Source organism: Tachysurus fulvidraco, chromosome 1 (genome assembly GCF_022655615.1).
Source record: "Tachysurus fulvidraco isolate hzauxx_2018 chromosome 1, HZAU_PFXX_2.0, whole genome shotgun sequence".
NCBI classification, from domain to species: domain Eukaryota; kingdom Metazoa; phylum Chordata; class Actinopteri; order Siluriformes; family Bagridae; genus Tachysurus; species Tachysurus fulvidraco.
Window position 1 is genome coordinate 11,678,242 of NC_062518.1, and position 27,354 is coordinate 11,705,595.

At 38.1% G+C, this 27,354-nt stretch overlaps 1 protein-coding gene across 2 annotated transcripts in view; it reads left to right on the forward strand.

Annotated features, from left to right (window-relative positions):
• The first annotated feature begins 6,231 nt into the window (after nt 1-6,231).
• The window catches only part of rhpn2 (rhophilin, Rho GTPase binding protein 2), a 32,218-nt gene continuing 11,095 nt past the window's right edge, over nt 6,232-27,354 (forward strand). Inside the window, exons 1-7 of one of the 2 annotated variants that reach the window (XM_027133069.2) lie at nt 6,232-6,502; nt 11,309-11,424; nt 20,249-20,377; nt 24,940-25,015; nt 25,411-25,488; nt 25,814-25,938; nt 26,354-26,520. In XM_027133069.2, the coding sequence (XP_026988870.2) occupies nt 6,434-6,502; nt 11,309-11,424; nt 20,249-20,377; nt 24,940-25,015; nt 25,411-25,488; nt 25,814-25,938; nt 26,354-26,520 (760 nt within the window). In that variant the 5' untranslated portion in view covers nt 6,232-6,433. The remainder of the gene's footprint in view (nt 6,503-11,308; nt 11,425-20,248; nt 20,378-24,939; nt 25,016-25,410; nt 25,489-25,813; nt 25,939-26,353; nt 26,521-27,354) is intronic. The other variant, XM_027133068.2, reaches the window with a different exon arrangement.

Sequence of the window (27,354 nt, forward strand, 5' to 3'; positions counted from 1 at the left end):
GTAGAGCCAACAACCTGTCTCTGAATGTTGATATAACTAAAGAGATGGTTGTTGACTTCAGGAGAGTACAGAGTGACAACTCTCCACTGAACATCGATGGATCATCTGTAGAGATCATTAAGAGCACCAAATGTCTTGGTGTTCATCTAGCGGAGAATTTCACCTGGTCACTCAACACCAGCTCCATCAACAAGAAAGCCCAGCAGCATCTCTACTTCCTATGAAGGCTGTGAAAAGCACATCTCCCTCACTGGACCTGACTACATTTTACAGATGGACATTTGAAAACATCTTAAGCAGCTGCATCACTGTCTGGTTTTGGAACTGCACCATCTCGGATCACAAGACCCTGCAGCGGTTAATAAAGACAGCTGGTCATAGGCATCTCTCTTTCCTCTATCATGGACATTTACAACACACATTGCATCCGCAAAGCCAACAGCATTGAGGTTGACTCCACACACCCCTCACACACTCTTCACCCTCCTGTCGTCTAGAAAAAGGTACCGAATTATTCGGGCCCTCATGACCAGACTGTGTAACAGTTTCTTTCCACAAGCCATCAGACTCCTCAGTAACTGAACTGAACTGTACTGAGCACAACACACACACACACACACATACACACACACACACACACACACACACACACACACACACACACACACACACACACACACACACACACACACACACACACACACACACTTCTTTCCACAAGCCATCAGACTCCTCAGTAACTGAACTGAACTGTACTGAGTACAACACACACAAACACGCACACACACACACACACACACACACACACACACACACACACACACACACACACACACACACACACACACACACACACACACTCACACACACACACACACACACACACACACACAGGACTGCACTAACCTAAACCAAATACACACTCTTCCAGTATACATCCATGTTCAGAGCACCACCATATCAAACTATTTACATGATGTTTTGCACATTGATTTTTCTCTTTGCATATACTGTCTGCTCTTTGCACAAGCTGTCTTTCACATTTCAGTCGATTGCTGTTTTGCACAATACATTACAATTCCAGTATTTCTGCACATGCAGTATAGAACACAAAGTATTTACACTGGTTGGTGCTGATTTTGTGTATTGTCTTTTGTGCAATCTCTTTTGTGTAATGTCTTGTTTTTTTTTTTTTTTTTTTTTGCACTGTCTTTTTCTCTTTTGTCTTTGCACCAGGTTGCACAGATGCACTTTATGTGGCTAGTACAGACTTACTTAAGTCCCTAGCTCTTTGTTCTATATAGCATCATGGTCCTGGAGAAATGTTGTCTCATTTCACTGTGTACAGTTATATATGGTTGAAATCACAATAAATGCTTCTTGACTTGACGTGATGAGAAATGTGCACTTGGTGGTTTCTGGCTGATGTACAACAAAAACAAGATAAATTCCATTGCCTTAAAAATCCTTTACGGTGATCAGCGCTACCGTTGAATTCCTTAGGCAATGCCATTTTGGGTGGGTCAGAGTGGAGTGCAGTCTGTCCTCAAAGGGCTTGGAGAAAGTGGGTGTTCACATTTTGGAGGGGTGACTAGTTGGTCCCAATAGGCCGCCAGGGCTGTTAATCAACTAACAGCCTTTCCACATTCAGACAAGATGCAGGACCAAGCTTGGTTATGTATGTTTTTGAGGAACATCAAGCAACTTAGTCAACAAGCAGTGTATTTTGATATTGGGCTATTTTTAAGTATTTATTTCATTAAAAAGTACTCACATTTGAAGAAAATAAATGTCAGCTGCACCCTCTGCTGGACTCATGTCTTATCTGTTCATGAATCATACTGGATGTGGCATCACGAGAGGATATTTAGCTGCACTTCTGAAGAGCACACATGGTGATCATTTCTGGTTCTACCTGACCCATCCTGACACCCTTACCCCTGGTTGGAGTCTCGTCATTTGGTGGTGCACTCTGTTGGGATAGATCTGCATTACTAAATTAAAAACCACATACAGATGAAAATGGACATAACCATGTAACTATGCATTAAATTATGACCTCCAACTAAGCTAAATTCAAGTCTAAATTTCTATTTTAACCTCATTTTAATCTCGTCTCTCTCTCACATTCACCTGGATTTTGACAGCTGGAAAAACAAAAACAGATAAACAGCATAAACACAAAAGTACAAATTAAAGGCCATTAGATTCATTAGATTTCCTCTTTGATATTGGTTCCTGGATGTTTAACAGTTTCATCTGGCAAATGCTTTTGTGTGCATGTGACTTACAAATGTGGCAAATTTCAATCTAAGCAGTAAATTCCAATCCAAACAATGTGTTAAAATATTCATAATATAAATGCAGAACAAACCATGACAACGTTGAAGTCTGGACCTTGGTACTTTCAGAGAGTTTTTTTGTTTTTTCTTTACAAGGTGTTACTAGAACCATGATTTTGAAAATAATGCAAGAAAAAAGACACCGTTCTGTATAAAACAGTGATTTCAATAAGAATATATCATATTTTCTTGAAAATGACCACTAATGATATGCTTTTCATTAATATGGATTCAAATCACTTTGTGGTTGTCCCAAGGTGTCCTGAACTTTTCTATTTTTGTAATCTGAAATCAACAATTAACTTTGTTGTCTGTCTTGTAAGTCAAATAAAATTAAACACTTTAATTTAGATTCAGAAACGTTTATGGAAGAACAGAAGGATAACAGAGATTAGACATTAGCAACTAATGTGTAGATTTGGAATTTTTAAGCAGTCAGGAATATTAAGTATTTATTAAATAATTTTATAGCTATTAAGTGTCTCAAGGCAGACAAGGTAATAGAACAGTAGGGAAAATATCTACAACAAATAAATGACTAAAGTAATACACTTAGTATTACCACAAGGTGGTGATATCAACACGTGTAGGTAGACACTGGGCTTGATCTACACATTAATTCAAGATTAAATAAAATGAATCGAATAATTTCAAAGTGGGCCTGTATGGATTTGTACTAAAAACACAACTTTAATGTAAGATAAATGCACATTTTGCAAGAGATTTATGCAAGAAGATATTAAGTATAAGTTATGTCAGAGTCTGGAATTAAGATCTATGAACCGGTGCAAATATAAAAAAAATAAAGTTCTCTCCATTTCACCAGATAAAAAGCAGGATGGATGGACATTGTCAATACAGAATTTTTTATATAAAATATGATTAATTGAAATGTATCTGTAATAAGCAAACTAGAGGCAATGGTGGCAAAGAAAACTGCCCTGTAGCAACAAGAGGAAGAAATTTTATGAGGAACCAAACTTAAAAGGCAGAAAGAATGACACTGGATAGTGTGATTCTAAATCATTTATGTGTAAAAGTGTATTGTTATTGTCTGTGGTTAAATGTCTGTTTTTATTATCTGTGATTATATGTCTGTTTTTCTTACACCAATCAGGAGTAGCGCTCATAATTTTGTTGTATGCGTAATACAATGACAAAAAGGCATTTAATTCAAATCAATTCAATTCCTGTAAATGATAGTGTCAATCAGTGCTAAGGGCATCAATGTAGACAATGACACAAATGTTAACTAAGTCCCAGAAAACCTCACTGAGAAAAGCCTGGAAACCCGCTGGCGCATTTGTTAGCCCATACTGCATTACCAAGTATTTCTTAGTGCCACCACGATGTCATGAAGGAAGTCTTCCATTTGTCCCCCTCCCTGATTGTATGCGCTGGTACAGCGTTGAGTCCCCTCTAGAATACATGTATACATGGCCTGAGATCGTCCTTTTTTTTTTCAACAAAGAAAATCCCTGCTATTGCTGTGGATGTTGAAGGTTGGATAAAGCCTGTTGCTAAGGCCTCCTCAATATATTCCTCCACAGCATGTGTTTCAGGGATAGACAGGTTAATTTTAGGAGGTGGGATGTGCACTAGGTTGCACATGATGCACTTTATGTGGCTAGGACCTTAAGTTCTTAACTATGATTTGTTCTGTGTAACACCAAGGTCCAAGGATAAATGTTGTCTCATTTCACTATATATTGTGTCAACTATATATGATTGAAATGACAATAAAAGTATAAGAATTTTCAATTTTAAAATTTTTGTTTAAGTTTCTTGAAAAAACTGAATTCATCAACTGTTCAGTGATGGGGACTTGAAAGTATACTGAGCATTTGCTGTCTTAAGGCTATACAAGAAAGCACATTTACATTAGAGTGTCTGTGTGGTATCATCCACAGTAATCTCATGGTAATTTTAGGCTATTCATATGGAGCCATCTTCAACAGCAGTGAGTGATTTTCAGGTGAACATGTCTCCAAGCAGAATTTTGGTCCATCAGGATGAATCAGGCAGTTCCAAAGGGCAGTAGGAGTCAGGATGTTCATTGTGCAAGCAGGGACTCAAAGGGAACTAAAAGAGGAAGCCAAAATATAATATAGATATAAGAGAACCCTCTTATAGAAGGTATGGCTTATCATAAAAGACCAAAAGTTCTATAAGGTATTGTGGTGCAACTGTTTAATGCTTAATAAATCAATAGTAGTATTTTATGTGCAGTGTGATGTGGCCATATTTTCTGGGTCTTGTAAGAACTCCTGCATTTTTGATGTACTGGAACTTCCAGGCATTAAGGCATTACAGCTAAAGCTACAAACTAGAGGTAACAAAAACATGAACTAGAATAGTGAAACCTTAAAAAGAGAGACTAGAGTTCGTAATCTCACCAAGGTCTTTAGATGAACAGGATGTAACTGAAAAGCCATCCAGAGTTACTATGTAATCAGAAAGCTTACTTCTAGTTGTCTTCGATCCTAGTACAAGTCGTATTGTCTTGTCAGAATTAAGTAGGAGGAAGTTACTCAGCATTCAGACTAAATGTCCTTTACACATTCCCAATTTTATTAAGTTTTATTTACTTTTATTTATCTCTTATCTGGCTTTGCTGACACACATGTTGGTGTGTCATCTGCGTAACAGTGGAAGCTGAACTTGTGGACCAAAACTTTCTTTAGTATGTATTGATTTTATTATGCACCTTTGTATAACTGTATCTACAAACGGATAATGATAAGACATTAAATCTGGGCCAGAAGAGGGCCACTTGCTTTACTCCATTTACACATTCAAGTTGATGTAAAAGACTGCTCTGATCTATGGTTTAAAAAACTGCATTAAGGTCAAACAACACAATAAAGGAGACATTTGTCATTTACCACTTTAACCAACGCTACTGAGTACTGTAATTAGGCTTAAATCCCGACTGGTAAATTTCATAAAAATTAAGTTGCTCCTATGCAAGTATGAGTTTAACTATAAATACAAAAAACAATTTATACACATAGTATACATTGATGTACACTATAGTGTACCTATAATAAAACTGTACACTAAGGACATTATTACACATATAGAGAGACACTATCCATTATACTTAAATGCACAAGACAATAAATATATAAAAATCAATAAATAGCAAATACACTAATACAATACATGGGCAAAGGGTTGTGAATATATTATTATGGAATGTTGTGTAAGAGACTCTCAGAACTTCATGTGCTATCCAACATTGCCGTTACCACTGTTAGGAACTTGAATGAAATTCTCAGAGCCTTTGTCAGACCTTACGCTGGTGCAGTGGGCCCAGATGCCACTGTCTGTCTCTCACATTCCCCAGACCTCAATCCAACTGAGGACATCTGGGGACAAATAGCACCATAAATTGTCCAGGAGCTAACTGATGGGGCTGGATGGAGATCTCACAGGACACAATATTTTCAGGGACATTGTTAGGAGTGCATGTGGACTGCACACTACTATTCCATAATGGAATTTATATAAGATGGATTAGAGTATAATTTCAATATTCCACTTTGATTTTCAGTGTGATTTTTGAACCAGCCCTAAATGGGTTGAAGATTTTGGGTTTCATTGAACATTATCACATAAGTAAAGATCACTCACTCACTCATTTTCTACCGCTTTATCCGAACATAAGTAAAGATTTTCAACTTAAATATTTCTTGCATCAGTATCCCATATACTATTTAAGTGTTCCCTTAATTCTTTCAGCATCATACTGTAGTGGGAGTTTGCGCACGGTGCCACATGAAAGTGGGGCGCGTTTGGCGAAGTGCGTTAATGCCGGACAGAGGCGCAGGTGAGCGCAAGCATACGGTTCACACTAAAGGGGCGTGGCTTTCCTACTTACCACACCCACCGACACACACATACACACACACACGATCGCGTCCACAGGACCATAACAAAGATCAGAGTTTGAAAGGAGGAAGACGAAAGACGAGCTCCGGATCGACAGTCTGTTTAAATGCGCATCTGTTGTGGAACATCTCCTGACGAACAGCTTCTCACTTTCTGATTTTTGATCGAAGCCAAGCGCTGAGGTTGAAATTTCAGAAATGACGGACGCCTTAATACCAAACGGATGCGAGAGCAACGGAGTGGGAGAGAAAGACTTCTTCAGAAGGGTGAGAATGCGAGAGAGTTTCGATGGGATTTCGATTAGGTTTTGGGTCTGTTAAGTAACCTGTGTGAACTGACTTTCTTCCCAGTTTTGCATCATTCCCTATTCATTTCGCGCAGGGTCTTTAGTTTCACTATGTAAAAAGTTAAAGTAGGTATTTTGACCTTTCTTTGAAAGACCACATGATTTTTCACACCTTTGTGGCTTTATTTATTAGGGAAATGTTACATTAATTCTAAGCATACAACCAAAAAATTAAGAAAACAATAGACAAATAGTCTTCTATCAATTAGACATATAAACCTAATGTTTAGCTATTCTTTTTGTTTTATATTATTTTGATTGGATTATATTTTTTTATTCGATTAGATTAGATTTGTAATCCAGTATGTTCGTATGACAATTACGCAACAGCAACTTGAACCAAAGGACTGAAATTGAGCTGCATGTCTTTTTTTTAGGAATACTGAAATATTGGAGGAAACTGGAGACAAACATAAACATGTGATTAAAAAATTCAGCGTGTCTAGATTGAATAACAAGGCAATTGTTCTTGAATAATAAATAAAAAAAATATAAACAGAGACTGTGAAATGAACACTGTTGTGAAGTAAGGATTGTTGGAGCTACTTTTGAGAGATGGGCAATAACTCACTGGACATTCTGAGTTATAGCTTATGAGTTCCTTTGAAGTCTTTCTGCCCAAATACACATTCCTGTGAGTCTTTCCATTACTGCATTCTTCCCATGAAAAATGGATTTTATCTGGATATATGGAAGTACAATTCTTGGTTTGGAACTTAAACATTAAGCACAAATGCATCAATTATGATATATCTGGTTGTTTATATGAATTAATTGAAGACTGTAATTATCTAAAACATGATGTTTGTGTGTTAGTTTAGTTGGTCTTTAACTGAGCGGTGGAACCTGTGTGGTCACATATTTGCTCATTCATCCGTGTGGTGTTTTCTTTTTTGTCTAATCGTATGTGTATCCAAGGGCTGAAAAGAGGCTTTTGTCTCTGTGGAAGCACAGCTTTGCTTGTGAACTGTATCTGCCCTTCTGTTTTGTCCTGTTCTTCCTGGAGGCAGTAAAGTGTATCTTAGCCAGAAGCCATTCGGACAATGAGCTCGTAGGGTTTAACATCTCCGTCTCACATAAACTGACCGTTCTCATTACCACTTGTGGGTCGAGCAACAGGCTGCACAGGGAAACAGCCATTGCACTGGAAATGAAATATAATTAAATAATCAAATTCGAGACTGAATACAGTTAAATATATCAGTCTGATTGAATTAATTTTTTTTGTTTTGTTTTAAGTAAATTCATAACAAATATTTTGGTAATGTTAAAGTTTCCATGTAGAATCCAGCTTTAAAGTGACAGGTGATGTTTCAACACAGAAGGTATTAAGGCGAATAATTTTGAGTTAAGGGAGAATAGTGGCTCTGTAATGGACTGACGTCCCTTTTAGGGTGTATTCTTGCTTTGTGGCCAGCGTTCAAGCGAATGACTCTGAATCCAGAGCCATGACCATGGTAAAGTGGTTACTGAAGATGAATGAAGGAGTAAAAAAAACAAAAAAATCTGTTTCACTTAAGCTAAACGTTTTGGTCATAGAAAAATTGTCTTTGTAATATTTATAGATAACTTGAAACATGATAACATGAAATGAAAAAGGTTTGTGGTCCATAGCTAATGATAAATGTGGTATGGATTTGGACTAGTGAGTCAGTATAATGCAGTGAGAACATGAGGATAACTGGCAGTGAAATGGTTGGATGGTCTTAGAGTTTTATTTTTTTTGGATCAGATAACTAATATGTATGGCAGATTGTTTAGGGCAGTAGATGAAGAATAAATGGTCATCCAAGTGGGTTTGTTTTTGGCATTGATTATCAGGGATTATTCATCAGATTTAGTATTTTGAATGATGAAAAATAGTTGCAGGGATTAGAATATGGTGTGGTTTGTTGGTTTTGAATGAGAAAGTCATTAGTAAGGGAATGTTTTTGATTAATACCGGCATATTGAAAACAATCTATTAAAGAGTGGGTGTAAGATGTTTGGACATCTTAGAAGTGGAGGTGTGGTCGTGAATGTATGTAATGCAGGTTAGGGGATGGTGCAGATTTGGCTTGGTCACGATTGTACTGTGACATAATAGTTTTTGGCGAGTAATCTATTGAGTGAGAATTTTAGGATAATAGTAGTTGAATTGAAAAGTGGTGAGTAATTTAATAATAGTAAATGTAGCAGATTGGGGAGATGGTTTTGAACCGTTGCTTCAGCTGTTTCTGTGGCCAGAGAGTAGGAATCGCAGATTCGGCACGTTTTACTTGTCTTTCCTCTGTTGACGTCGCAACTAGCCAAAATCAGTATGCAGCCAAACCACATACGCTAATGTAGCGCAGATGTTTCGGCTTCTGTCGAGGCTGTATAATTGTAAAATAACCCAGCTACGTCTCAATGTCCCAGACAGAGCAGTAAATAGTAAACGATTAGCTTGGGAGCTAGTGAGAGAGAGTAGTGGTTATAGAGCCTGTGTACTGACACAAACTAAAATCAAATGTAAAATGAATGTATCGTGCACCAGTTATACATACACAAGTTCTAGTCATGTTTTTTTTTTTTTTTATAAGAAACTGTATAGGTGATAATAAGAAAGCAAACAGAGAGAGAAAGGGTGAGAGAGCCCTGGCTAACCTATTGTTAAGCTATTGTTATCTGTTGGTCCAGCTATTGATACAGTTTCACTCACGTGATAATTGCTTGTGGCAGATTTTGCATAGTGATCCACCAACTCTGTGCTATTAGAGACTCTGTGAAAAGCAAGTGAAGTGATGGCATGATTGCTAGAATAATCTAGGTGGGAATCTCCTGGGTCACATTTCGCCACAGTGGCCATGCCTCCCACTTAGGAAAAAATATTTTGCTAGATCAAAAACACACAAATCTTCTAAAATATTCATTAAAAAATTTCTTCTGCTATAAAATAGGTGTTAGCTTCTTTGACAGCTAGCCATGTTAGCTTTATAGGAGACTTTGGCATATTTTGTTTGTTTGATTTCACATACAAACTAAAAGCAAAAAAAGGTCATTTCAGGCTGATAACGTACTTCTTTTTGTAGTGACTGAGCATAAATCAGGTGACAAAGTTATATGGTTCTTTGGCAAATGTGTGTAGAAATTGGAGCTTAGATTAATAATTATATAACATCTAATTTGTTGTTTTTTTTTGTATGTAGTATTTAGCCCTTTTTTTGTTCGTCTAAACATCCAGAACACCTAAAATTTCTGCAGAGATACAGCGTTATCCTTCCAGTCCTAACCTCCATAGCTCAATTGAGCTGCAGCTATAAAACAAAGCTGCAATCATTATTAAGCAGTAAAACCCATTTCACGCAGTGGATTTAATTCAAAGATTTGGATTTGGTGTCAAATCGGTTTCTGACTGAAATCAAACCTTGCACAGATTCTGATAGCCTGGTATTTGGAATGTGATTGCTGTGTTTTTACTGTCAGAGGGAAATACACAAGGGTTTGATTCTCTCTCTCTCTCTCTCTCTCTCTCTCTCTCTCTCACACACACACACACACACGCACATACACACACAGTAAACATTTTAAATCTTCATTAAAAACTCAAGAATTTCAGAGTAATTTTTTGAGTTGTTTGAGCTATAAACATGTTTCTAATATCTGTGTAAACAGGATAGAAAAAAATCTCTGAAGGCTCAGAACATTTTGTCTGTTCACCGACTTTTTTTTTTGTCTTTTTACACGAAGGGTGTAATATGCGTCCTATCGCATTGCTTCAGCTGGAACACAAACAAAGTGATAAGGATGTGTGTGTGTGTGTAAACGTGTGTATGTGTGTATTGTATGTATGTTAGATTACACTTGTCCTGCAGTTACCTGGCTGTTTTTGTCTTTCTTTTAGTGGTTGTATACTTTGACAATATTTACTTTAGTGGGTTAGGAACATTTGCAAAGCTTTCTCTATCCAATGCAGAAATTTCCAGCAGGGTTCATGACAAATGTATTAAAGCACGTTCTAGATGTGTAATGATCCAGGTGTGTGATTCAGCATTGTGTATCACACGGGTGTTTTGCGAGGGCTTTTCTAGGTACAGCCCACACTGGGCAGCAGTGATTAAAGCTCCTCTTTATTCATTGAGCTTTTATTTAGGTGGGGCTGAAGAATGTGATGTCATTTAGCTGGGAATGTTCCAGTCAGTCACATTCTCTCTCTGTCATGGGTGCGACACACTTCAGTGACACAGTGGATAGAGTATGTACACAGGATGTGAATGACATTTAGAGAGTATAGTATTAAAATTCCTAAGCTTTGAGTAAGAACCGATAGCGATAACAGATTATCATGTGGTATGTCCGTATGACTAAGTCATAGATACTGATTCTTTTTATGAGTTCCTCTGTGTTATGATTTGGTCAGGAATTCATAGATATGAAGGAACATTCTTAAATTATATTAGTATATTAGTCAGAATTGTGTTTGGTCATCCACTGGTGATGGTGGCTGACACGACAAAGATCCTGCCCATGGATCCAAAAGCATGGCACTATTATATCTTTAATGAGTTTTTTACTTTTATATTAAATATGTGAACACAGAAGGTCCATAATTAAATGAATTTTTAAAATTATTATATTATATTATATTATATTATATTATATTATATTATATTATATTATATTACAGAGCACCTGTGATTAAAATCTCTCTCTCACTCGCTCTCTCCCTCTCTCTCTCTCTCCCTCTCTCTCTCTCTCTCTCTTTCAGGGCTGTAACCCACTGGCTCAGACCGGCCGCAGTAAGCTTCAGAACGAGAGAGCGAGCCTCAATCAGCAGATCATCAAACAGATGAGAATGAGAGCGGGGGCTGAGAATCTCCTCAAGTATGTAATGCATGCAGACACACATGTGCACAAAGGCAGTGGCTCTCGCATACTTGCATGTGCACCTGCTAACCCACACACATACACATGTGCATACATACATAAACTTATATGTTTGTATATATATATACATGTACACACATACATATGCATGCCTTTAAACTGTAGTTCATAAAACCCATTCTTTAAAATGAAGGGAAGCCAACACCCATGTGTTGACATTTTCTTCTGTCTAGTTTAACAGCAACTGCCATTTTGAGTTTGTTTTGAGGCTTGATATGTTTTATTTTAAATTTTTACACGAGTGAGTGTGTGCGAGTGAGTGTGTGCGAGTGAGTGTGTGCGAGTGAGTGTGTGCGAGTGAGTGTGTGCGAGTGAGTGTGTGCGAGTGAGTGTGTGCGAGTGAGTGTCATTTTAAAATTTGAATCTTTTTTCTTTTTCCCTTGTTTACACTGGCTAATCATCCTGTCTTAACTTTGCCCTTGTCTCACATATATCTTGTGCATGCTTTTATAAATTGTGCATTAAATGTGAAAGAGGGAGCAAGGAAACGCTGGAAATCTTATGTGTAAATGCTGACCTCATGCTTGTCAGCATGTATTGTAATGACACACCTTAAGAGAAGTGTGTGTGTGTGTGTGTGTGTGTGTGTGTGTGTGTGTGTATGTGTGTGTGTGCATGCTGTGTCTCCATAAACCAAGAAAGTACAAACATTAGAGTATGTTAGATCATCTGGGTTTGTCCTTTTTGGCCTCTTGCAGTTAAACAGAGTGGGTAACCATGACAGTGTGTTTATTATGAGAATGATTATTTCTTTTATCCTCAGGAATAGATATATTTAATTTCCTCTCATCTTGCTCTCCACACTTGCTCATTTCAATTGCCTTTCCTGGATTAGAGCATATATTTGGACGTTTCCTTAAAAGATATTGTACATGTGATGTGCATGATTCTGGAATCCTGTGATGATTCATTCTTTCTACAATACTAATTCATTTCCTGATTTACTTTAACAAGTATAATTGCATGGTTTGTCTGTTTTTATGACTGGGAGGCCAGAAGTAATTTTCTTTCTTGATTAAATCCGAGAAGGCTGTGATGATAATTAACCTGTCCAACTTTGTCTTATCTCATCATAAGGACTTTTTAGTTTTGGGACTATTTTCTTTGGCTTTCTATGACCCCAATGATTAAAAGTACTTTTCTTGTTATGAAATGTCTTATACAATTCGATATTCCTTGTCAGGAACAGACCAGCTCCAGGTAAACAACAGAAATAAACAATAGGGAGACTCCCATCATCAAAGCAGATCAAATCCGCATCTGGTACAGATGTTTTTTTTTAATTATAAGTAAGAGATGACAAGATTAATTTCTATCCCAGTTCAGCCTTGCCAGGGTTTTCTCTCTCTGATCCTTGCTGATTTATTGAATTTCCAGTAATGTTCCGAAGCTCATAACTTTGGACCTTGTGTTTTTGGTGCTGATCCAGAATCCAGTTTTTCTTAGCCTTACCTTAGTGGTTCAAATGGCAAGACATCAGGCAGGTCAGTGCCCAAGGCTACAGTTTTATTAGTGGTCTGGAAACCGCACATACACATGAGGGAGAGTGAGAGAGTTGTTATAGTGGTCATACCTATCAGTTGCTATAGTAGTCTTTTGTATGTTTTTGGTGATCCACAGGAGTATCACACACTTTTGCTGGTCTTACTACTGAAGAATGTGATTAGTTCTGCTGATGTCTGTGTCTTCCAGTTTCACTTTTTTCTTTTTTCTTTTATAATCTGTGGCTGTTCTGTAGGGCCGTTCTCACTTGAACCCTTGGCCATTAAAAAAGTAACCCAGACTAACTGTGCTGTTGTTAATAGTACACCACGTCTGTCTGCACTAGCACGAATACATGTTCCACTCTAAAAGTATGCAAACTAAGTCATTAGCAGCACAGCCATTGATCATCTCACTAGCGGAAAAAAGAGATTTGCATTTCCTGTTACAGGGTTGTAATCGGGAAGGTGTACAAAAAGCTTTAAAGCCAGTTGTCGTGCCTCCGCCTGGAGTAACACGCCTACAATAATAATCATTTTAGACCTTTGACAGTATTTCCTTAGGTAGGATCTTTTTCATGTTTTTGAAAACAGATTACAAAAAAGTGTCTGAGAATAAATGCTAATGCTCATACATGTGATGCAGTGTTTCACATAGTAATGCTCAGTATTAACAGTGCCAGTATATTTATGATAATAAAACCTAGGGTTTAACAGTACAGCAGTATACATCAGCCATTGTTTTACAAAGTGCATGGTTGTGACAGCTATGTAGCTGCGTAACAAATATTATGTAGCGCTACTGATGGATTAAGTATATAAACATTTTTTCTAAACAATTTTATTTAATAAATATTAAATCTTCCTAATTTTTTCCAGGCAAATCATATCCACCATGACTGTGGTGTGCATTTATTTAAGATTTCTGTAAAGCTACTTTGTGACATAGTTCATTGTGAAAAGCACTATACAAATAAAATGACCAAATGAATGAGACCACAAATTCTATTTTGAACACTGCTACTCTTCGAAATTTTGATCCGAATTTTCGAATTTCTTCGTATATGGTACGTTCCCTTGTTGCTTTAATAACATTCGAACTGATGTGACTTTGCATGATGTTTGTGACTTTATATAAAATTTCCATGTTGGAGTGTTTTTTTTTATTTTTTACTTACATGTGCAAACAAAGGGTTGATATGTCAAGGAAACTCTGACCACAGGTTTAACATGGTCAATATCATACGTTTGTTTACATGTAAATAGTCTCAGACTTTCGGACTCTACTGTATATGTTCTACATCAGTGTTTGCCAGTTTAAGGTATTTGACCATGTGTTTGTTAAATAAATTCTTTATATTTTCCACACAGCTGTCAACAGCTATTCTGGAAGCACTTAAACTAGCAGGTCAATCATTAAAACAATGTGGCATCTGTGGGCTTTTCTTGTTGTATTAATTTGGTTAAATTTAATTTATTTGTCTAGAACTTTTAACAATTGTCAATGTCTCAAAGCAGCTTTGCAAAAGTATAGAAACAGAATAAACATTGTAAAGTTTAAAATTAAATTTCTCTTCATCTCTAATATCTATCCTAATGAGCAACTCTGGGGTGACAGTGGAAAGGAAAAATTCCCAGAGATGACATGAGGAAGAAACCTTGAGAGGAACCAGACTCAGAAGTGAACCTCATTCTCATTTGGGTGATAATGAACAGTAAATAATGTAAATTTAAATAATGTCCTTTCTACAACGTTGATGGAGACCGCAGTGAACTTCTGTAAGCTTCTCTGGATAAGACCAATTTCCATTCCATACGCCATAAATACAATTGTAAATAATGACTGGAAATGATCATAATTTTGAACATTCAAGACTGGAAAAAATGTCACCTGGTCTTTGTCAGATCCACTGCCGTAGCATCAGGTTCTTGTTCTCGACTGACAGGACTGGGACCTGATGTGGTATTTTGCTGTTGTAGCTCATTCACCTCCATGCCATGCATGTAGAGATGCTTTTTTCCACACTATGGCTGTCAACAGTGATTATTCAAGTTATTGTAGCCTTCCGGTCAGATCTCTTTCATCAGTAAGGCATTTCAACCTGCAGAACTGCTGCTTGCTGGATGAGGGGATTTTTTTTTTATTCAGGAAGGTTTTAGCGGTCCATTAATTCCAATATATGTCGGATTTTCCATTCATTTGTCACATGTCTGTATATGGCACCATCAAGTCAAAGCATTTTATTTCAGCTTGAGTTCAGAGCTCTGACTGCCATTCTGTAATATACAGAACCAATGTTTTCACTCTGTTTTCAAACTCAAAAAAGGTTGATGATGGTTGAGAATATAATAGATATAGCATGTACTACCCTTCTTTTCTCTTAATATCATCATGCCATATGTATAACATAGTAAACATTCCAGACATTAGACATCCTGATGTCATTAGAAATTCTCTGCCATGAAGATTTACATGGTTACAAGTAGATCTCTTTTGATCATGCCACGCTGCACATGAAGATAATGATTGTAAAATACAGTCAACCAATTTTTTTTAATGATTGTTAGACACACTAACGAAAAAACTATAAACCTGAATCCACTTCCTCTTTTTGTGGAGGTCATTATCCCAGAGGCTCACATATGTTTTCTATCACCAACCTTGACTATGTAAACCCTTTGTAACAGTAAGTAACAGTCTGGTTCACTGAAAAGGTTGTGTGCCTTTGATAAGCCTGACTTTATTTTTCCTCGCCCAATCAGAGCCACACGTTTTGAGCAGTTTATGCAATAACCCGGTACCAACAAGCTGAATTTTAATCGTAATATAATCTGCCATAACAGTCACATATAGAGACTTCATGCCATTCATTATTTCAAATAAATCCCTTAATGAACGTCTTCTGAGATGAACGTTGCTGTGAGGACGAACCTCAGGATAACAGAAAGCAACCCCTTAGAGGCCCCAGTGGCAAGGAAACACTATTCTAACATTGTGGTTATGGCCAGGGACATGTTTATATACAGTATACACACACTCTCGCATGGACATAAGTACATCAAAGAAGAGAGTTTGAAATGGTTCATGGGAGATATGACACCTGGAGCAAGGCTTTAGTTCTGCACTTCAACTTTGACACTGCTTGGCACCGCAAAGCCTCAGAGGTCAGAGATCAACAGAAGCCGAAGCTCTAAACATAATCATCACTGTAGGGAATAGTAAAAAAGTCGGAGCTAAAAAAAAGGGAATTTCACATTTCTAAATAAATAAACAAACAAACAATCTTGCCATTTGTGGAAGCGTGGGTTCATTGAAATCTGAAGTGGCTATGGTTTCTTTAAAATAAAGAAAGCAAGAAAGAAAAACAGAACTGCTATTATTTGCTCCAGGATTTCAAAGACTCTGAAGCCAAAGAGTCTTCAAAATGATTGTTGAAGCCAAAAACCTTTGATTTTTGCTGCATTTTATTTTCTCCAAAATCTGTGTTTTTTTTGTTTGTTTGTTTGTTTTTGTATGTGTGGATAACTACTTGAATTGAAGACACATTCTGTATGTAATTACTTTCTGTGACGGCTGTACGAAGGTCCAACAGACGTGAATCGAAGAGGTTTTTCAACTTCTGAATATGCTTGATTTTGGGTTAATATCTGCAAGTTCCCGGAGGGACTTTGTTTACTGACTCACTATTTTCCAGAACCAGCTATAAATTGCTTGCTATTTGCTTAAACCCAGTAAGTCTTTGTTGGGAGCAAGGAGAGAATTTGAACTTCCAGCTTAATATTAAGAACAACATACAAAGACACTTGGGTGTTTTTGATCTACCTGAGCCTTTGTACCTTTCATGTTCACACAGGTATACTGATCACCCAAGAGACATTTAATTAATAAAAAGGTTTTTTGAAGACTTTTCAAATAGTGTAATGTGATATCGTGGTATAAATAGTTGTAACTGATCACAATGTCTCTCTCTCTCTCTCTCTCTCTCTCGCTCTCTCTCTCTCCCCCTCCCTGTCTTTCTCTCTGGTTGTTTCTGAATGTGTGCACTTGTAATCATATGTCATTGGCATGTCCGCATTCTTTCTTGAGTTAGTTGCATGCAAAACAGGTTTCGTTAATCTCTTGTTGTGTTATTTCACACTTTCCACATACAAAACATCGTGTTAGTCTCAATAAATTTGGCTTTAATGGACAGGGTAATAAAGATAATAAGATTTTTATTTATTAAAATTCTGAGAGTATTTGGGCTCTAATTTACATTTCAACCATTTGGCAGATCACCTTATCCAGAGTGAGCTAATTATTTTGTTTATTTATACAACTGAGAAATTGAGGGTTTAGGGCCTTTCTCAGGGATCAAGGACCTGGGATTCAAGCTCACAACCTTCCCCATCAGTGGCCCAACACCTTAAACACTAATCTAACACTTACCCTTATTAAGACTGGTTGTGTCACAGCTGCCCGGAGGATTTTATGCAAATGGAAATCCCCCCAAACCCCAGATCTGAAAGACTGGATTGATGGGATGATTAATGTTGCCTCATATGAGGGCATGTTGGGGAGAACGCATAGTGAGGGTGAAACAGAAAAAACCATGTAGCATATAAAAATGGTGTGAATAAACAGAACTGCTCAACAGTTGTTTCATGTCTTGTTTCTTGGTGGTGACTAGCATGGTGACTTGTTTCTTGATGGTGGCATGTGGAAAGATTGATTAGTCTGAAAGATTGAAAGCATTTCATACTGCCATAGAAACTAACTAAGGAGTTGTAAATGCGCTCAGCTACTGATAACAGGAAATGATCTCCAAAACACCAAAGCAGGGCAAGTCATGTCTGAGATTAGATGAGAATGTGATATCTGAAATCCTCCAGGCACAGAATGTGTGTGTGTGTGTGTGTGTGTGTGTGTGTGTGTGTGTGTGTGTGTGTGTGTGTGTGTGTGTGTTAGCAAACATTGACTACTTCTTTGTGAGGAGCAAAATAACAAAAAAAAACAAAAAACAGTAATGCTAAAGATTTTTTTCTCATGCCGGACCATTCAGAGTAATTTTATTCATCTTGTGCCACAGCAGTTAACAAACAACTACGCTTATATATTATTTATTAAAGAATGAAACACTTTTCAGAGCTCTGACATTGGAGACTCTTTCCATAAGTGCTGCAGAAAATTCTCTTCTCAGAAAATATCACTATGGTTGTGTAGAAATGATAAAAGTGGACTTTTATATAAAAAATATTTGGGATTTGTCTTGTAACCTGCAGTACTGTCAGAGGACTGATGTGATAGAAACTCATCAAATCCTTTATTTTCTGACTGTTGAGAATGTATCAGTGTTGTGGTATAATGTTTAAAAACAACAAAAAAATAATTGGTACTCGGGAACTGAGACGTGGCTTGTTTGTAATTTAATAGCAGTTAAATAAGAGCTAGATAGTTTTTAGACAGTTAAAAACACATGAGATGTTTTTCCAGAAACGTTTACAGATGTTTCCAAATACGCAATGAATCAAAATCTGTAAAATGTATAAAGATTTGGCTGCCTTTTGTTTTAAAGGTAAAACCTAGTACTGCAGAGCACTGATGTACAATCCTTGTGAAATGATTTAACCCATAATCTAAATTCACATTTGGTATTTGTTAGCTGGACTAAAACAGGTTCACAACAAAGAGACGTGGATTATCTAAAACAAACGACTATGTCAAGTTGAATTTTAAGTTGGGGGGTTGAGAGAAAGATGAATCAAGTTATTGTCTTGTTTACATAGAAACGTTGGGACATCTGCCAAGATAAAAGACTGACTCACTGGCCTTTTCTGGGAAGCTCTTGTGCTAATGGCTGCTGGAGATCATTTGTGTGCTTTGGAGTAGACCATAGTACGTGCCGTGTAGTGCACCTGCCCTGTCGGCCATTTTTTAAGTTGCAGCAAAAAATATCCAGTATTCCCTCTGTCATTGCTTTTCATGTCTGATATTAAAAAGGATACTGAACTTAACTTTTATAAGAGTTTATCTTTAAAACCATCCTCCAGTCTCTAAAACCAATGGGTCTACCGTCATTAGGTTTAAGAAACTGGCAAAGTGTAATGAGTGTAATGAGTACAGCAGATTCATTTTGACGTTTGAGTACATTTGAGTACAAGCTTATTTTGTCTATTGAAACGGAGTTCATGATCATTTTTTTATCAAAAGATCTAGATGCCTGTACATTGGGTTGCAAATAAGGACATGACAAGCAGGAATTTACTCTGTGTTCTTAAACAAAGTGCTGCATCTTTCCCCAGTATTGGATATTTGTGTATTGTAAATTTCCATGCTGCTGATTTGAGTTTGCTAAAAGTTTGACAGGATGACAGAAGTGCAAGTGAAACGTCATGTCAGAAATAAAAGCTGTTCTGTTCTGGAGGTTTTCAGCTAAAATTTTCAGACAAAACACAAATGAAGTGCACTCAGCAGAAGTGCCAGGTCCCTGGAGAGAAATGTATGTGGGACATAAATGACATGAATTTGTTTCAACCTTCATCAGATTTCTATGTAGGATGTTGAACCCACGAATGCACGAGCCCCAGACTTGTGGCTTAATAAATGGTTTTAAAAACTGGATGAGCTGCTTAATGTTCACACCTGGAATTCTGCTTTGCAGGATTTTTTAACTGATGGTCCATAAACTGGAGATTTGAGGTCACATTGTGCTCTCTCGCTCTCTATCTCTCTCTCTTTCTGAGTATTATATTACTAGCACTGTTGGCAGCTCGGTATAATAGAGAATTATGCAGGTCAGATAGTGTGAGTAGGGGTGTGGGGGTGGGGTGTGTGGGGGGGATATGAGAGAGCGCATACAGGTTCTCATTAAAACTGATGACACACGTTAACTGTGAGATGCCTATCTTCTTTCTTCAGGACTTCTGGGAATAAAACAGAAGCCTTTATTTGTCACATATATTACAGTACAGTGAAATTCACTGTTTGTATACACAAGTTTTTAGGAAGCTATGGTCAGAGTGCAGGGTCAGCCATGATAGGGTGCCTGTGGAGCAAATAGGGTTAAGGGCCTTACTCAAGGCTCCAACTGTGGCAGTTGTCAGTGTTTGGGTTTGAACTTCAGTAACGCGAGTCACCACTGACCAATAAAAGTAAAAGATTTCAACTGAGTAGATGAGTGCACATACTGCTGTCCTCTCTGGTGTCAGCACAAACAAGTGGCACTGAGTAAAACTTATCAAGAATGATGGAAAATATAAAAATTACTAATTCTCTCACCTTCTTTGTCTCCCTCTCTCAGGGCCACAGCAAACAATAAAGTAAAAGATATGGTTCTGCTGGAGCTCAGCTATGTGAACTCCAACTTGCAGCTTCTTATGGAGCAACTGGAAGGCCTGAACAGTTCAGTAGAGGTTTATCAGAATGTACAGTAAGTACACACACACACAGACACACAGAGCAAACACACACATTCATTGGTTGTCTTGTGATCCTTGTAAGTGTATTCTATTGACATAAAGACTATGCATACACAATTATCTAAACATTAGTAACCAAAAGGAAATTATTGACTCCTAGTTTTTAGAGAACTAAAGCTTGGCAATGGTCGAATATGTCAGACTGCAGGGAGGGTTAGAGAGTGTCTAGTAATATCAGGAAGTTCAAAAAGCATTTAGTTTCAATACCTCTGCTTTAAAATATGAAACTCCTTTCAAGGAATAGCTTTAAACTGTAATAAAAGTGTTCAAATCTGTCTGACTGGTAGTGGAGACATTGCAAAAGAGAAAACAATGGATTTTTTTTCAAAGGGAAGTTGTTTTTTTTTTGCAGTTACAGCAATTAGTTTTTGTAAGTGATGTTGTTTTGTTGTTTACTTGACTAGTGATGGTTTAGTCATTTATTCCTCACAGGCTATGTTTTAATGAGACAGCAAGTGTTTAATAGTGAGTCGGAGAGAGAGAGGCAGGGGGCAGAGTGAAAGAGAGAGAAAGAAAGAAAGAAAGAGGGACAGAGAGAAAGAAAGAGGGACAGAGAGAGGGGGGCCAGAAAAAGGGAGAGTGTGACAGAGAGAGTGAGACAGAGAGAGAGAGACACACAGAGAGAGTGAGACAGAGTGAGACAAAGAGACAGAGTGAAACAGAGAGTGAGACAGAGAGAGTGTGAGTGTGACTGAGAGAGAGTGAGAGAGATGTAGAGACAGAGAGTTAGAGACAGAGAGTTAGAGACAGAGAGTTAGAGACAGAGAGTTAGAGACAGAGAGTTAGAGACAGAGAGTTAGAGACAGAGAGTTAGAGACAGAGAGTTAGAGACAGAGAGTTAGAGACAGAGAGAGAGAGAGAGAGCACTCCATGATGAGTCAGCAGTAATGCAGGACTGAGGAGGACTGCACTATGATAAGGACATTCTGCAACTCTTACTCCTCCAAACCTTTTTATTTTAATTACGTACAATAAACCTGGCTGGTGTTTAGGGAAAAGTCTAGATGTGAATTAATAAGCACACACAAACATGCACTTGAAAGATTATAATCATGGAACCTCCCTTGCTGAACTGGTTTTTTTGAGCCTGTTAGACAGGTAGACATGAACTGTACATGATGATGGAAAATGAGTGTTGCGTTGTTTCAAATGGACTATTCTGTATGCAGGGACCTCACAAATACTAGCTCAGAAAGCTGCTCTGGGTCTCCTGATGTATGTTAAAAGTGCATCTTAATGGTGTTAAGTTTGGTTGAGTAAGAAACTTGACCTTTAGTCCATGTAAATATTTTGATCTGTGAATTCGGGTATGATTTACACAGATCAGCATTTTCCACTGGAGGAAAAAGCCATGCTGTGATATGAGGAGATACAAATCTTTCAGTATAAATTTAATAAAAGCAATGAGAAGAGAATGAGCAGCTAAAAAATGCTGAACTATCCATGTACCACAGTACTTTTGGGGAAATTCCAAGAGTAAAGTGTTTTAAAGATAGCTGTTAAATATTTCACACTAAACACTGACTGTGTTAGATTCAGTACTTTATTACTTGGCCGTCAAAGCAGTACATACTGATTGATGTATTTGTAGTATAAATACAATCCAGACATACTTTATCTGTCATGTGACCAATGACTTCATATTATCTGTTTTTTCTCCAAACACCGCAACTGTTTGCTGCAGTCCGAATGCGAGCGTGTTTGTTCCCGCGGAATTGGTCTGGCTTCAGTAGGGTTGCCACCCGCCCCGTATTTACAGGCAAAATGACGCGTCCCGTATCAAATCAATACGTCCCGTATTTTACATAGGTCCACATTGTACAGCATCCCATGCAAATCACCCCACCCGCATTGTGTGGAGACGCGTCCTATTCTGCCCCTGATTGGGTAATGCTCGTTGCCATCATTGGTTTAATTGCTTTGTCTTAGGGTTACGGGCCGTGAATCACGGCCAATCAGAGTCAGAGGAGGGCGGGACGCCGCCTCGCCGGTTCTTTTCACAGAGTCAGAGTGACAGAAAATCCATATGAAACGATGGCATCTGATACACTGATATACATCCACTGATGTTATTATGTTCATGATGTTCATGGACGATCTTTTGCAAGTTTGCAAGTTATAATTACTAAGTTATGGATCTGTTAATTTAATAATAAGTTAATAAAATATGGTTCACATCTCACAAGTTCCTCCAAAAGCTTATTTTTTGTGTTCTCAGTCACACTTTGTTGGCGTATATTTATTATTGTCATAGCTGTGTATTCAATATGACCACATAAGTTGTGATAGTGAGAGACTGAGTACATCTGTTCACACTGATTTCAATAGCAGATATCTTATTATAATGTCCATTGGTATCAATCTTAATATTTTTATGAATACATGTTTTAAGTTATGATATACCACCACTGACACGCCATCGGGACTGTGGCCATTGTGGCCCCGAGGGGTGTGGCCCCCGCTGCGGCAGGTGTCCCTTATTTTTCTGTATTGAAGGTGGTAACCCTAGGTTTCAGACTCTTTTTAAATTTTATCAAACCCTGGGGCAGCTGTGTTTATTTCATGTCACCACAAACTGGGATAGAGAACACAAAGCAACACACCTTTTTTAATAAATATTTTATGCATACTATTATGCATAGTCCCACAATGTTCCTCTGCCACTCCTGCTGTGTGTGTTGTGGAAACAAATGATGTCATCATCGTCTGAAACCTGCTTTCACAGTCACTTTACTTCCTGAACGAGTGCAGACCCGAGTATGAGTCATGTTCACATTGACAGGAATCGCAGTACAGTTCCAGTGCAACTAAACTCTCAGAAGCTCCTACAGGTAGCCTCGGGTTCAGTAGCACACCGCGCTTCCTGCTGCACATGACTGCTTTCACATTACCATATTTTCCATGCAAGCCATCCTCTGTTTCTGACCAAACCTCTAGTGTAAAAGCCTCAAACCTGTTCCAACATGGCAATTCCCCTGAGCACAAAGTCTGGTCCAGAAAGACCTGAGGTGAACTGAAACACTTGACTGCACCCCAGGCCTCCTCGTTTCACCTCACTAATGCTCTTGTTGCTGAATGAGTGAAAAGTCCCCATCGTCATGCTCCAGAATCTCCTGGAAACCCTTTCCAGAAGAGTGGAGGCTGTTATAACAGCAAACGTGGAACTGACTCCATCATAATGCCAATGGTTTTGGTATGAGACATTCAGCAGACACATGTTGGTGTGATAGTCAGGTGGCCATGTAGTTTATCCCAGTTAGTCTTCTACATCTCCTGGTATTATGTGGACTCTATCAACATTATGCACTTGCTTTGTACTCTTAATAAACTGAATCTGTTTGTAGATTATTTTGTCTTCCCTTCTACAAACCGCACAGTGTCGGCTTGGCTGCAGTTTTAGCCTGTAATGACGGAGCGAAAGAGGAAGGGAGGGAGGGAGGGGGAGAGAGAGAGGGAGGGAGGGAGGGAGGGAGGATTATAAGTCTGTACTCAAGTGGTCCCTTTCTTGTAGAGATTCCTGGTTTCCAATAACAACCAAAAAACAAAAAGATTAATTAGTGGTCAGATGGCAATGAGCTGAGACCTGTGTGTGAGAGAGAGAGACAGAGACAGGGTGTGTGTGTGTGTGTGTGAGAGAGAGAGAGAGGGAGAGAGACCGACAGAGTGCATGTGTAAATGTGTTTGAGAGAGAGAGAGAGAGAGAGAGAGAGAGAGAGAGAGAGAGAGAGAGAGAGAGAGAATGTGTGTGTATGTGTGTGTGTGTGTGTGTGTGTGTGTGTGAGAGAGTGTGTCCTTGAGAGTCTCTGGCCTGCTTTATTGCCTCTGAAAGAGATTCTGGCTCTTTTTTTCCCCTCCCAAATCTCAGGCATCTGCAAAAGGCCATTAATTCAGGATAAAGCCTTCTTAAAGAGGGCCTGCTGTCTTGTGTGCACGTAAGCATGTTTACTAGAATAGTCTCAGTAAGTGTGCATCCAGAATAATGCAGCCAGACAACACACAATCACCTGCAGTCTGTGTGAATCTAATCCTGAAGATAAGATGAAATAAACACCAGGGGTGAGTGCAGGGTCTCAGTTTACACACAAGTGTATTTTTTACTTTAGTTTGAACACCTCTGGGGGACAAATCAGTGTAACAGATTAAAAACACAACACAGTATACAGGTCAGGAAATGGTTCCTTTGTGTTGTGGGTATGGTAGGGAGTTGATTGAACACACACACACACTTACACACGCACACACACATACACACACACACACACACACACACAAAACGATTTTTTTATAAAACTGGATTAATGAAGATGTTACATTTTAATTCGAATTCATTTCATTATATTTCGTTAGTTTGTTATTTCACATCACACAGCTATAGGAAGTGGATCATAGACATTAGCCATGAAGTTTAATAAGTTAACTTTAAACTGCTTTTCAGTTCTGACCAGGTAAAAATTTATTTTACATGGCTGACTGAAATCTGTCATTTATATATTCTTCCTTTTTTCTTTTACAGAGATTCGGCCATAATCCCTCTCATTCCTTTGGGCCTGAAGGAGACAAAAGATGTTGACTTTTCTGTACCTTTCAAGGTTGTTTTATTTTTATTTTACAAAAAAGAGATATATGTTTTTGTAGGAAATATGGAAGAAGAATGATAAGTAAATTAGTTACACAGAAAGTGTGCACTACTATTTGAAGTATGCATGTCACAAGTAAACTGGGATTTCGTGTTTTCTAAGTCGTTCGAGGTTTAGAGACACAGCCCAATCAGTTTTGGGCTAGTTTGCAATCCATCATTTCTACACTAATGACATGGTGTTGCATGATTATGTCTTTCTGGCTTTGCACTCAGTTACCTTGTGTTTAAAGTGATGAATGGTGTGTGTTTGTGTGTGCATAGATGGGTGGGTCTGTATGTGACATTTTTTACGCAAATGCATTCTAGTATGTGGTGTTTTTAACAAAATGTTTCATATTTTGTCAGGATTTCATCCTTGAGCATTACAGCGAGGATGGCACACGCTTTCAGGACAAAATTGATGATCTGATGGACCTCAGAAAGGTATCACACGACAATTACGCTTAAAAATACAGCCATTTATCAAGCATAAAAACTCTTGTTTAGTTAGAAGCCATCATAGAATAGAATTCAGACTGTTACAGTGATATGATGCTGTGGTGTAAGAGGACATAAAACCTTTAGGACTTGCTGTTAAAGAAAAATAACCAATTTCAGGGCATCACACCACCCTATCACTGATTGTTTTCCTAAAACAGCACACCAGGTCATCATGTTTTACTCTTTACTAATGACACATGTTGCAGAATAATACATGTACATCTGTCAAACATGATACATGATCATCTCTTATGTGTGTTTGGAGCAGGCATGTTTTACTCCAAGCCGTAGTAATACAGGGATCGAGCTACTCGCCAGCTACTTCAGCCAGCTGTCACTCCTGGAGAGTCGATTCTTCTCCCCCAACCGCCCCATGGGCATTTTCTTCACATGGTGTGTTCCAATCGAACTATATAAAGTTACACTAAGTAGCCTGTGCCTTTGTCATGAATACAGTTTATTCATTTGTAGTGTTTGCTGGTCACATGACCTTCATTCACGTTTAAAATGACTCAGTGATCAGGTCCAGACTGACTGTCCTTGACTTTCTTGGCAATATGTATGGTGCCTACCATTTATCAGCAGTTCATCCAGTTCTCTAGTTGCATAGAAGTGCAGCCTGTACATGTAGCTGTACCCTTATTGTAGTGATACTTCCTTTTAAAAGTATGTCCTCTCATGTGTCATCACTCAACATGCCAGAGGAATAAGCACAGCAGGTTAGATGGGTTCTTGGAAACATTTAATGATGCATGAATAAAAAGTGAAGAAAGTAAGTTTTGCATGGAATCTGTTTTTTTTTGTGCAGGTACGACTCTTTTACTGGCGTGCCAGTGTGCCAACAGAATATATCCCTGGAAAAGGCCAGCATCCTGTTCAACATGGCTGCTCTCTACACCCAGATTGGCATACGCAGCAACAGGCGCACGCAGGCCGGCCTAGAGGACGCTATCGATGCATTGCAAAAATCAGCCGGTTAGTTTCGACAACCCGAAGCGTTAGATCCATGATTATATAACTATCAGAACGAAGATCTAAGCCAGACACTATTACAGTAGTAGTAGTGTTCCTATAGGTCCATTTCCCTTCAGTGGCTATTTGGAAATATCTACTTATAGTATGTCATGTTGTCATTTTGTCTCAGCATTATTAGTTCTCATGTGTTAGTTTTATTTTTTGAAATCCACAGTCATTTCAGTTCACTTAAGTCATGGCTGCTTGAACTGCAGATTAATTGCTTGAATTCCTCCTATAGATGTTAAGGTATTAATCTCACTGGGTATGTTTTAAGTCACCAGCTGCCTGGGCATAGAATGTAGGTCTTAAATGAAAATGAAATGAGATGAAGAGACAGATATGAGTCACAGTGTGTTTCCTCAACAAGAGATTTGGTATTTTAGTGTCCGGTAAAATAATCTTGCAATAAAAATCTCATAAAAATAATTTACAGTTTTTACATCATTCCCCGTTTACAACACCCACCAAACTGTTTGTGTATATTCATTTAAGGAACTAAACAAATGTGTGGTGGTCTGGGAAAGTCAGTCAATGCGACTGTGGCACAAGTTCTGGTCATCAGTCAAGAAAAATAGTTTTTTTGGCCCAAACCGAGTTTTACAGTTTAGGGCATTTCACTGCAAGAGTAGAAATGTTTAATTCTTTTTAATCTTGCGTATGCTTTCTTCCTGCCATGTTAAGGAGCCAGTTTAATGCATGAGTCTGATGAATTAAGCTTGTGTTCAGATACCAGCTTACTAATTGTCTGTGCTGCAGTTAGAATGATACACATATACCAGGGGTGGCCAACCA